The sequence below is a fragment of the Schistocerca serialis genome, chromosome 2, assembly GCF_023864345.2.
Source record: "Schistocerca serialis cubense isolate TAMUIC-IGC-003099 chromosome 2, iqSchSeri2.2, whole genome shotgun sequence".
NCBI lineage: Eukaryota > Metazoa > Arthropoda > Insecta > Orthoptera > Acrididae > Schistocerca > Schistocerca serialis.
Window position 1 is genome coordinate 565323592 of NC_064639.1, and position 12576 is coordinate 565336167.

The window sequence follows — 12576 nt, forward strand, 5'->3', positions numbered from 1 at the left end:
GTAAGTTTGATCTGAATATATAGATACGACCAGGACAAAAATTTGTCATATTCCCAAATCCCTCCTTCAGTGTTTAACTAAACTGCCAATCAATGACCAGTCTCCACCTGTTTCAGCTGGACACCCAAAGGCTGAAAAGGCTGCTGGCCGCATTGTAAATGGCGCCCCAGCCTCACTCGGCCAGTTTCCACACCAGGCGTCCTTGATCATGGATAACTCCTACATGTGTGGCGGGTCGCTGATCTCCGCCTCTGTCGTCCTAACAGCGGGGCACTGCGCCTCCGGGTGAGTAAAACCAATGTACCAACGCCAAGATCCAGAAGGTGGTCTCATGCTTATTCGAAAAAAGACTACGTTCATTTGCTATTGTAAGACTTGAAGTCGAATTGCACTGACTAAATCTTCCTGTGTTATTACCTTAAAATAATACTGCCTTGAAGCAACGTTTCGACTAGCTTCCTGCTTATCAACTTCAGGAGAGGAACTGGTATCCTGAATGAAGTCATCTTCAATATACTATGAATTGCACTCTTCCTGCCTTGAGGGACCGGCAGTTGGCCTCATCTGACACAGCGCAACACGATCTACCATATTATCCTACTTATCATTTATCCGTCTTCTGCGTTCTATCTTCTCTCTCTCTCTTCTATCATCTATCTATCCACACACAAAATGAAGTGCTTAGGCGCTGTTCTATCAGGATCTATTGTAGGGGGGGGGGATATTGATATGGTTTTCTCTGATAGATAGACTGACTTATGAGGAAGGAATGGGTATATAATTTTTAAATACTTCATTCAACTACGACGAATTAAACACCACCGCTGCAATGAAAAGCATGTTGAATGTCATTGACATCTAGTGGTGAATGGAAGAACTCTTTGGAAGCAGAGTTCTGCAAAGTGCGAAGCATTCCAGTCAAACAGAGTGCATGCGTTCTGCTTTCTTTGATGTACCACCATGCGGAAAGATTGGCGCAGAATGCTTATTGTGGATGTGCATTCACGCATTAAGAGAAAGAAAAAGAGATGTAAGTCTCTGACGATCTCTCTCTCTCTCTCTCTCTCTCACACACACACACACACACACACACACACACACACACACACACACACACACAAACGATATGTTAGCTACATTTTGTGGACAGCAATACCTGGTATGTAATCCAAAGTGCACCAACTGAAATGTTCATAAACATTGATAGCGTCTTGTAGAAGGAAAAAGACATGGGCATTATCTTCTTGATTCCTTAAACATAAAGGACGGAATAGGATTCAGAAAACCCTAGCATATGATATTACTATAGATGTTCGGGGACGCATTTCGTAAAAAGGAGAGCAGTTCAGATTGCCAGTTTGTGCTTACCTCAGATTGGCAATCGCAATTCGCTCTTATAGTTCACTGCAGATTCTTTGAAGAACGAACAGTGAGTTATTTGACTGGGAAGTATCACAATAAACATAGGCAATAACGAAAACATAGTCACTTAACTATCAAGCTGCGATGCAAAACTATAAATTGCGGGCGAATCAAATAATTATACTGAGTATTTTCCCTGAAAAAGTCTGCATAGCAAAAAAAAAAAAAAAACCGAGAGTCCTAAAACTAAGGTTTTTAATTTTTTATGCTAAATGTAAAACTTTTCCAAAAAAGTACTTCAGCCACGAATGCAGCTTTGATTCGTTTATTTAGGTTGTTTCAGCGGAGCTGTAAATGAGCTTTCAGCCGTCACGTGCTACAAATGTACATTGGGCAAGCTAGCTTTTATTTTACTTCATTTGTCGCCTTAAACCATAATCCGCCCAGCCATATCCAATCACACACACATTCTCTCTCTCTCTCTCTCTCTCTCTCTCTCTCTCTCTCTCTCTGTCAGGTAGATCCTATTAGCATTGGTTATCAACATTTTAATTAGACCATGATGTTCTCCCTTCATTACACTGAGAAATCACTCCAAGCGCCATTAACTACGGAACAGACAACATTCAGGCCTCCTGACAACATTCAGGCCTCCTGGCGTGCACTGCTTAAATGGTCTAAGTTGTTCTCTGATTTTTATTCATAGTCATGCGCGGTGGCGGCATTACCGCTAACCCCGACAACTCGTCCGTCGTAAATAACCGTATGAAGCCGGGATGTGTTGCTAATTCACATATAAAAACAAATCGTTTTGACACCGGATAAGAACGTGCGAGAAACTGTAGCACATTCCTTGAACTCTCCACTGAAATCAACACATTACTATTCTGAACAAACTTCTGGTGAATGTTTTACTCCACTGCTGAAGTCGAGGAATGTTGTGTGCTACACACATCCCTGAACGAGAAAGTACCTCATACGGAGACAGTCGACAGCAATTTGGCAGGAGTAAGGGTCTGGTCTTTATCCTTAAATCATTACATGTGAATTCTGGAACTAAATCGTTCCTTGACAATGCCATCACACATTTACTGTATCATCAAAGCTTGTGTTCAGACTCTGACGACATCGCCATAGACGAGATGTGTAGTCTACCTACTTGGTATTTGTTTCTATGTAACTCGCTTTTTGGGAGGGGGTGGAACTTGGATTCAGAAGGATGTAGGTTGCAGTAGGTACTGGGAGATGAAGAAGTTTCACAGGATACAGTAGCATGGAGAGCCGCATCAAACCAGTCTCAGGACTTAAGGTCGCAACAACAACAATGCTCTTGTCAAGCGAGACAACAGTTTTCATCCAGGTTTCCCACAGTCATTCGGCAAGAACTGCCTCGACAGAACGGCGCTGGCAGCAGGCTTTTTGGACTACCAGCCCCTAGCTCTACGTCCAGTCCCCTACTACCTCATACTCAAAAACCTGTCGGAAGTTTCATTATTTGCTATCATTTCCAGTGTCGCTATTCTAGTTGCCACTATTTAGATATGGATACGTAGCATTTGAGTGGCGTTGGAGGACGACTGGGGGTTGTGCATTCGTGAGTTCAGGTTAACAAATATACATAAAATTTCTAGCAATAGGTCAATAACAGTTAAACAGAACTTAGTTTTTACCCCAATTTAGTTCTACAAGCAGAGCTCAAACAAGAAATTAACAATTAAATGATTTCGACACAATCAAACATAACTAAAATCTGGGAGACACAATAATAATTACAATACATGGCACTATATATTTATATTTTCTGTACTTAACCACAGGACACTAAGTCAACTTACAGACTTAATTAAGGTTACCCACCTAGCACGCAGTTCAGCCTTAGTTCACCAATTCCTGTTACCGTCATCGAATAATAGCATCGCTCCTATTCAAATGTCCAACAGTGCGTCGATTACTCCAACCGTCTTCTTTGAGCCCATCTACGCGCCCTTTCTCAAATGCAGACATGTGTATATGATGTTCTCATGTCTGTGTGCGAGGCATATTTACGCTCCAATTGAGTACACGGAATGAAATTCACAAAGACCTTTATGTCCTGGTAACGAAATGTCTCATGTTTACTACCCTTGCCGTTTGTAAGATGAAATTGCGCTTCAGCGATGCCTGAGCTCCCAGTTCGTGCACATCAACAGCGCAGAAATATATGTATATAGCTTATTTTCTACGTTTACTTCGTATATTATTATTTAAATTGCGTGTGAGTTTCATATAGGAGGTGTAATTTCTAGTTTTAGTTACTGTAATCGTAAATTCAGGCAGATTGTAGCGCAGTCGTTAGGCATTTGTACAGGTTAGTTCATACATTCTTTGGGTGTTTCCCTTGCGTTATTTAGGCACGGACTCGTGTTTCAGTAACTGTTGTACAACATCGATTAGAATGGACGTCCCTGTCCATTCTGTGTTCGGATGAGGGCTCAGTTGGCATCCCTTCACTCACAGCTGCAGGCGGCGCTGACTTCGGTCGCGCAGCTTGAGGCTGTTGCCAATGGGCATCACTGTGGGGAGCCAGACTTGGGTATCATGGGAATGTCAAACTTGTCCCTTCTGTCCCCAGATTGGTCTGCTGCTGTGGTTGCCCCGGTTGCTGTCCACAGTGGGGCTGAGCCCTCGCCTGTGGTTGATTGGGAGGTTGTTCCAAGGTGTGGCAGGCAGCGAAAGACGTCCCCGGAGGCTGATCAGAAAGCCTCCCCGGTGCGTCTGACAAACAGGTTTCAGGTACTGTCTCTGGCTGAGCCAGATGCACCTGCCTGCCCTGTTTCACAGGATGATTCTCAGCCTTCAAGGTCTGGGCAATCACAGAGGGTGGGCTTATTGGTAGTTAGGAGCTCCAACGTTAGGAGTGTAATGGGGCCCCTTAGGGATATGGCGGCTAAAGAGCGGAATAATCCAGTGTGCACTCCATGTGCATTCCATGTGGACTCATTCCTGATGTGGAAAGGGTCCTTCCGGATGCCATGAAGAGCACAGGGTGCAGCCAGCTGCAGGTGGTGGCACATGTCGGCACTAATGACGTGTGTCGCTTTGGATCTGAGGAAATTCTCTCTGGATTCCAGCGGCTATCTGATTTGGTGAAGGCTGCCGGTCTTGCTTACGAGATGAAGGCAGAGCTCACTATCTGCAGCATCGTTGACAGAACCGACTGCGGACCTTTGGTGCAGAGCCAGGTGGAGGGTCTGAATCAGAGGCTCAGACGGTTTTGCGACCGTGTTGGCTGCAGATTCCTAGACTTGCGCCATAGGGTGGTGGGGTTTCGGGTTCCGCTGAATAGGTCAGGAGTTCACTACACTCAGCTGGCGGCTACATGGGTAGCGGAGGCTGTGTGGCGTGGACTGGGCGGTTTTTTAGGTTAGAAGGCCTCGGGAAAGTACAGGGTGAGCTGCAATCTCAAAGTGTGCATGGCAATTACAGGACGTGCTTGGATCAAGGAACAGTCGGAATTGTAGTTGTAAATTGTTGTAGTTGTGCTGGGAAAGTCCCTGAGCTTCAAGCGCTAATAGAAAGCACAGAAGCTGAAATCGTTATAGGTACAGAAAGCTGGCTAAAGCCTGAAATAAGTTCTGCCGAAATTTTTATGAAGTCTCAGAAGGTGTTCAGGAAAGATAGATTAGGCAGAATTGGTGGTGGAGTGTTTGTGTCTGTCAGTAGTGGTTTATCTTGTAGTGAAGTCTAAGTAGATACTCCATGTGAATTGGTATGGTAGGAGGTTATACTTAACAGCCGAACTAAGTTAATAATTGGCTCCTTCTACCGACCCCCAGACTCCGATGATATAGTTGGTGAACAGTTCAGAGAAGATTTGAGTCTCGTAACAAATAAATACCCCACTCATACGGTTATAGTTGGTGGGGACTTCAACCTTCCCTCGATATGTTGGCAAAAATACTCGTTCAAAACCGGTGGTAGGCAGAAAACACCATCCTAGATTGTCCTAAATGCTTTCTCCGAAAATTATTTCGAGCAGTTAGTCCATGAACCCACGCGAATTGTAAATGGTTGTGAAAACACACTTGACCTCTTAGCCACAAACAATCCAGAGCTAATATATGCCGGCCAAAGTGGCCGTGCGGTTAAAGGTGTTGCAGTCTGGAACCGCAAGACCGCTACAGTCGCAGGTTCGAATCCTGCCTCGGGCATGGATGTTTATGATGTCCTTAGGTTAGTTAGGTTTAACTAGTTCTAAGTTCTAGGGACTAATGACCTTAGCAGTTGAGTCCCATAGTGCTCAGAGCCAATCCAGAGCTAATAGAAAGCATTATTGACTGATACAGGGATTAGTGATCACAAGGTCGTTGTAGCTAGGCTCAATACCATTTCTTCCAAATCCACCAGAAACAAACGCAAAATAATTTTATTTAAAAAAGTGGATAAAGTGTCACTAGAAGCCTTCCTAAGAGACAATCTCCATTCCTTCCGAACCGACTATGCAAATGTAGACGAGATGTGGCTCAAATTCAAAGATATAGTAGCAACCGCAATTGAGAGATTCATACCTCATAAATTGGTAAGAGATAGAACTGATCCCCCATGGAACACAAAATAGACCCGAACACTGTTGCAGAGGCAACGGAAAAAGCATGCGAAGTTCAGAAGAACACGAAATCCCGAAGATTGGATAAAATTTACAGCCGCGCGAAATTTGGCACGGACTTCAATGCGAGATGCCTTTAATAGGTTCCACAACGAAACATTGTCTCGAAATTTGGTAGAAAATCCGAAAAAATTCTGGTCGCATGTGAAGTACACAAGCGGCAAGATGCAGTCAATACCTTCGCTGCGCAGTGCCGATGGTACTGTTACCGACGGCTGTGCCGCCAAAGCAGAGTTATTGAACGCAGTTTACCGAAATTCCTTCACCAGGGAAGACGAATGGAATATTCCAGAATTTGAAACATGAACAGCTGCTGGCATGAGTTTCTTAGAAGTAGATACCTTAGGGGTTGCGAAGCAACTCAAATCAAACGGGCAAATCTTCAGGTCCAGATTGTGTACCGATTAGGTTCCTTTCAGATTACGCTGATACAATAGCTCCCTACTTAGCAATCATATACAACCGCTCGCTCACCGATAGATCTGTACCTACAGACTGGAAAATTGCGCAGGTCGCACCAGTGTTTAAGAAGGGTAGTAGGAGTAATCCATCGAACTACAGACCTATATCATTGACGTCGGTTTGCAGTAGGGTTTTGCAGCATATACTGTATTCAAACATTATGAATCACCTCGAAGGGAACGATCTATTGATACGTAATCAGCATGGTTTCAGAAAACAACGTTCTTGTGCAATGCAGCTAGCTCTTTATTCGCACGAAGTAATGGCCGCTATCGACAGGGGATCTCAAGTTGATTCCGTATTTCTAGATTTCTGGAAAGCTTTTGACACCATTCCTCACAAGCGACTTCTAATCAAGCTGCGGGCCTATGGGGTATCGTCTCAGTTGTGCGACTGGATTCGTGATTTCCTGTCAGGAAGGTCGCAGTTCGTAGTAATAGACGGCAGATCATCGAGTAAAACTGAAGTGATATCAGGTGTTCCCCAGGGAAGCGTCCTGGGACCTCTGCTGTTCCTGATCTATGTAAATGACCTGGGTGACAATCTGAGCAGTTCTCTTAGGTTGTTCGCAGATGATGCTGTAATTTACCGTCTAGTAAAGTCATCTGAAGACCAATATCAGTTGCAAAGCGATTTAGAAAAGATTGATGTATGGTGTGGCAGGTGGCAGTTGACGCTAAATAACGAAAAGTGTGAGGTTATCCACATGAGTTCCAAAAGAAATCCGTTGGAATTCGATTACTCGATAAATAGTACAATTCTCAAGGCTGTCAACTCAACTAAGTACCTGGGTGTTAAAATTACGAGCAACTTCAGTTGGAAAGACCACATAGATAATATTGTGGGGAAGGTGAGCCAAAGGTTGCGTTTCATTGGCAGCACACTTAGAAGATGCAACAAGTCTACTAACGAGACAGCTTACACTACACTCGTTCGTCCTCTGTTAGGATATTGCTGCGCAGTGTGGGATCCTTACCAGGTGGGATTGACAGAGAACATCGAAAGGGTGCAAAAAAAGGGCAGCTCGTTTTGTATTATCACGTAATAGGGGGGAGAGTGTGGCAGATATGATACACGAGTTGGGATGGAAGTCATTAAAGCAAAGACGTTTTTCGTCGCGGCGAGATATATTTACGAAATTTCAGTCACCAACTTTCTCTTCCGAATGCAAAAATATTTTGTTGAGCCCAACCTACATAGGTAGGAATGATCATCGAAATAAAATAAGTGAAATCAGAGCTCGAACAGAAAGGTTTAGGTGTTCATTTTTCCTGCACGCTGTCTGGGAGTGGAATGGTAGAGATAGTATGATTGTGGTTCGACGAACTCTCTGCCAAGCACTTAAATGTGAATTGAAGAGTAATCATATAGATGTAGATGTAGATCATCCAAAGTTCACAAGTTTACAGATCCACTGATCCATGTGTTTTCCTGTCGGTGGCGATAAGCCATGTCCGTCAGTTCTTACAGTGATATCAACTACCTTGGACCTGTCCTCCATTATTTCCGTTTACTTGTATGTTCAGTGCTATTTACATCACGCGTTTTGTGTTTTCCTCCACGTTTGTCTATACGCAGTGTTCAGACTCTGTTCACCCAATAGATCAACTCACATGTCAAATTTTCATTCCTTCTCTTGGGGATTCAGGTCATGGGCTTTCTAATCGGCTAATGTAGTTTGCAACAATTTGTGCTGTGCGTGGTGGTTTTGCAGATCTGTCACCCCTGTGCAGATGCAAAAGTGGAGAGGTACGATATTGTTATGCATGTGACGCTTTTCCATTTCTTTCCTTTGTAGTTTTAATTGGTGGCCATCACGGAGATGGCATTTTTGCAGTGCTAGTAGGAGCAGTTGCGCCTCCAGGAACAGCAGCAAAAGCTGCAGCACGAGCAGATGCAGAAACTGCTCAAACAGAATGCGCAGTAACTCTGCTCTTACACTCTGCTCTGAAGGCGGACCAAGTGCCTAGGGAGAAGCCTCCCCTCCACCTTTGCCCGCCCCCTCCACAGAGCCCTCAACAGCTCTTGCTTCGTATAAATGGGTTTACGTGTCAGCAGGGCGATGGTGTCGGTCATGGCATATTTCTACCCGTGGACTAAATTGATACAGTGTGCATCCTTTCACCCACAGAATAGGGCAGTGTGGTGTTGATCCCGCAACTCCCACTTCGGACTACATGGAATTGGAACCAGCGCCTTCCTTTTGCCGCTCGCCCGTGGATTTGTTCTCATCCCTACTGGTGCAGACGGACCGTCCGGCACTCCAGCCTGCACCTTCTCCCGCCACTCCGTGGCTTTTTCAGGGGTGACAGAATTAGCATTCCCGCCTGTGGACATCGATGTGGACGCAGATATGGCGTAGGTTTCACTGCAGAATAGTGCACCACACTGCCACTGAAGGTGCGCTCAAAGCATTTTATAGGCAGAGTCACTGACCCAGGAGTTTACCTGTCGGCAGCGATAGACCGGCGCTGCGTTTTTAAGCCGATTTACACTTCCTTGACTGGGGCGTTCACCTCGCTCTGTGCTTTGTTTCTGGTGCTTGGTTGTTCAGTACCTCGTGCTGGTCACGTTTTGTGTTTTTCTCTATGCTTATCTCTACGCATTGTTCAGACTCTTTGCATCCCCAGTAGATCCACTCGCATGTCGAATTTCCTTTCCCTCTTCCGAGGTTCAGCTCCTTGAATATGTAGTCGAGCCACCGCCAGCTAGCACAGTTTACATTTGTGCCGACAGTTACGGTTCGCGTCGTTTTTACGCCCTGTGCAGACACAAAATACACGATCCACAGACAAGATGAGCACACGACTCCCTCCCTGAGGTAACAAACAACTTCGGCGACAGGAAGAGTATTGGGCCACAAAAGTAAAACAGACGCAAAATTGTGAAAGTTTGAGTACAGCAGAGTCTATAATAGTATAGATTAACACTGTCTAAAAGAAGAAGAAGGAAGATAATTCTCCTGAATACTATTAAGTCAGTATATTATTACTCCATCACGCTAACCTGTGCTGTAACCTTCTTTTGCTGCGACAGGTTTAGCACGTGGGAGGTGAGACTTGGACTCACCAGTCTCGGCATTATTGAGCCTACCCGCGTGACCATCGTCACCACGTCGGCGTCGGTGCACTCCGAATACGACATTGCCGTCGTCTTCCTGGGTACCAACGTCCCGCTAAACAGTAAGTCCAACGCATATGTGGATACATTATCATATAGACAAATAGTTTCGAACACTATCTAAAAATTTACCACTGTATACACTGTATAAATAGAATAGTCGTGGCGGACTGGAATTCGACATTAGGAAAAGGAAGACAAGGAAAAATTGTAGGTGAATATGGACTGGGGGTAAGGAATGAAATAGGAAGCCACCTGGTAGAATTTTGCGCAGAGCATAACTCAATCATAGCTAACACTTGGTTTAATAATCATGCAAGAAGGCTGTATACGTGGAAGAGACCTGTAAACGACAGAAGGCTTCAGACAGAGTATATAATGGTAAGACAGAGATTTAGGAACCAGGTTTTAAATTGTAAGACATTCCCAGGGACAGATGTGCATTCTGACCACAATTTATTGGTCATCAACTGTTGATTAAAAATGAAGGAACTGCAAAAAGATAGTAATTCAAGGAGATCGGACCTAAATAAACTGAAAGAAGCAGAGGTTGTAAGGAGGTTCAGAGGAAGCATGAGGGAATGATCGACAAGAACAGGGGAAAGGAATTCAGTAAAAGAAGAATGGGTAGCTCTGAGAGATTAAATAGTGATGGCAGCAGCGGATCAAGTAGGTAAAAAGACGAGAGCTAGTAGAGAACCTTCGGTAACAGAAGAGATATTGAATTTATTTGACGAAAGGAGAAAATATAAAAATTCAGTAAATGAACAGGCGAAAAGAAACACAAAACCCTCAAAAATGAGATCGACATGAAGTGCAAAATGGATATGCAGCAATGCTTAGAGGATATATTTAAGAATGTAGGAGCATATATCATAGGGATAAAGTAGATACCGCATACAAGAAAACTAAAGAGACCTTTGGAGAAAAGAGAACCACCTACATGAATATCTAGAGATCAGATGGAAAACAAGTCATAAGTAAAGAAGGGAAAGCTGAAAGCTGGAAGGAGTATGTAGAAGGTCTACACGAGGGAGACGTAAGGGGAGCCGGAACGCTGAAAATGACAAAACTGACGTTTTTTGGTTTTTTCATTATAAAATGATTTGGAGTTTTCTGAATAAAACAAATCAAGTTTCACCCTTATAAGTGAATTCTAAGTGTGTTTTTTATAGCTGCAAAGTTGACGCGCCGCGTAAACGGTTGTAGCGACTTGGTGTGCCACCTCTGACGGCGCCGCTCGCTGGCTGCAAGCAGGGTAACTTTGCGGAATTAGACAGTGTTTTGTTTTCCAACGTTGTATGGATTTGTCTCTGTGACAAGTGACTGTTCATATCACTAAACATAAACGCTATACTGTGTGCATTGACTTGTGGAGTTTGCTTCTTGTTGTTTAGCTGTTCAATTTTGCGTATTTGATGAATTTTGCTCGTACTTGTTTTACGTATTTGGATTGTGGATATCAATATGCCACGTTTCAGCAATCGAGTGTTGTTGTTTCGAAGGGAGATGCTGCTCAGATTGCTTCACCGACTACTCCAAATGAATGTGATATAACTTCTTCCAGCAAGAAACTTTGTGACAGCAAAGAAAAATTTGAGAACTATGAAAGTGACAGTAATGATGTGAATGAAATAATTTACAATTTCTTGCTCTCTAATTTTTGAAACATAACTTATTATGCCAAGTTTGCAAAGAAAGAGGACCGGAATTGAAAATAACTTCACACATTGGTTTTGCATGTAAAATGTTATTGAAGTGTAACGAATGTGCTGCAGAAGTTTCGTTTTCTAATTCTAACAGTATTCCTCGGAGTGGTAATAGTGGAAAGAAGGTGTATGATATAAATGTTAAGCTAGTGCATGGCTTGCGTTGCATTGGCAAGGGCAGTGCTGCAGGTACAATGTTATGTGGAATTATGAACTTGCCAAAATCCCCAACCAAGTGTTGAATTTCTAATGAATTGATAGAATCTTCTGCTGAAGATATTGCTCAAGCAGCAATGAAGAAAGCAGTTGAAGAAGTTGTGACAGACAATGGGAATTGCAGAGATTTAACTGTTGCTTTAGATGGATCATGGCAATGTAGATGTCATAAATTTCTAAATAGAGTTGTGACAGCTACCAGTGGAGACAGCTGCAAAGTAATTGATGTTGCTGTTCTCTTAAAACATTGTAGATGTAAGGGCAATACCAAGGCAGAAGAGAGTGAAAGTCGTGAAGCCAATTTTCATGGCACAAGTGGTGCAATGGAAGTGGAGGGAGTGAAAGCAATTTTTTCCAGATCACAGGAGAGGTACAATGTATGATACACTAACTATCTAGGAGATGGTGATTCTAAGGGATATAAAGCTGTAGAGGAACTCAAACCTTATGGCAATGAAATTCACATTAAAAAACAGGAGTGCACTCGACATGTGCAGAAGCGCATGGGGGTTCACTTGTGCAAACTAAAGCAGACATTAGGATCCCAGAAGCTTAGTGATGGTAAGACCCTTGGAGGAAGAGGAAGATTGACAGATGAAGCAATTGATAGATTGCAGAGGTATTATGAGTGTCCTATTAGGAAAATACAAGAAGCATTGAGCATATGAGGAGAGCAGTATGGGCCTTATTTTTTCGTACTGCATCAACAAATGAGCACCCATAACATGCACTGTGCCCCACAGGTGATGACTCATGGTGTAAGTACTAATCAGGAAAGGAATATGCCCCTAAAAACAGTTTCACAAATGCTGTAATTAAGCCCATATTCAGAGATTCATCACAGCCGAGTTTATTGGAAAAGTGTTTGCAAGGGAAAACACAAAATCCAAATGAAAGTGTAAGTAATTTAATTTCTATTTGGACTCCCAAAAAGTGTTTCTACAGATAAAAACATTGCCCTTTGGAGTGTATGATGCAGTGACAACATACAATGAATGAAACATTGTCAAATGTGATGTGTTGAAACGTTTAGATTTACAACCATGACACAACACCATTTAC

At 43.3% G+C, this 12576-nt stretch overlaps 1 protein-coding gene across 1 annotated transcript in view; it reads left to right on the top strand.

The window, feature by feature from the left end:
* Positions 1-208: 208 nt before the first annotated feature.
* Positions 209-12576, top strand: part of LOC126456224 (brachyurin-like) — a 47887-nt gene continuing 35519 nt past the window's right edge. Inside the window, exons 1-2 of the mRNA XM_050091977.1 lie at positions 209-285; positions 9506-9651. Of these exons, the coding sequence (XP_049947934.1) occupies positions 209-285; positions 9506-9651 (223 nt within the window). The remainder of the gene's footprint in view (positions 286-9505; positions 9652-12576) is intronic.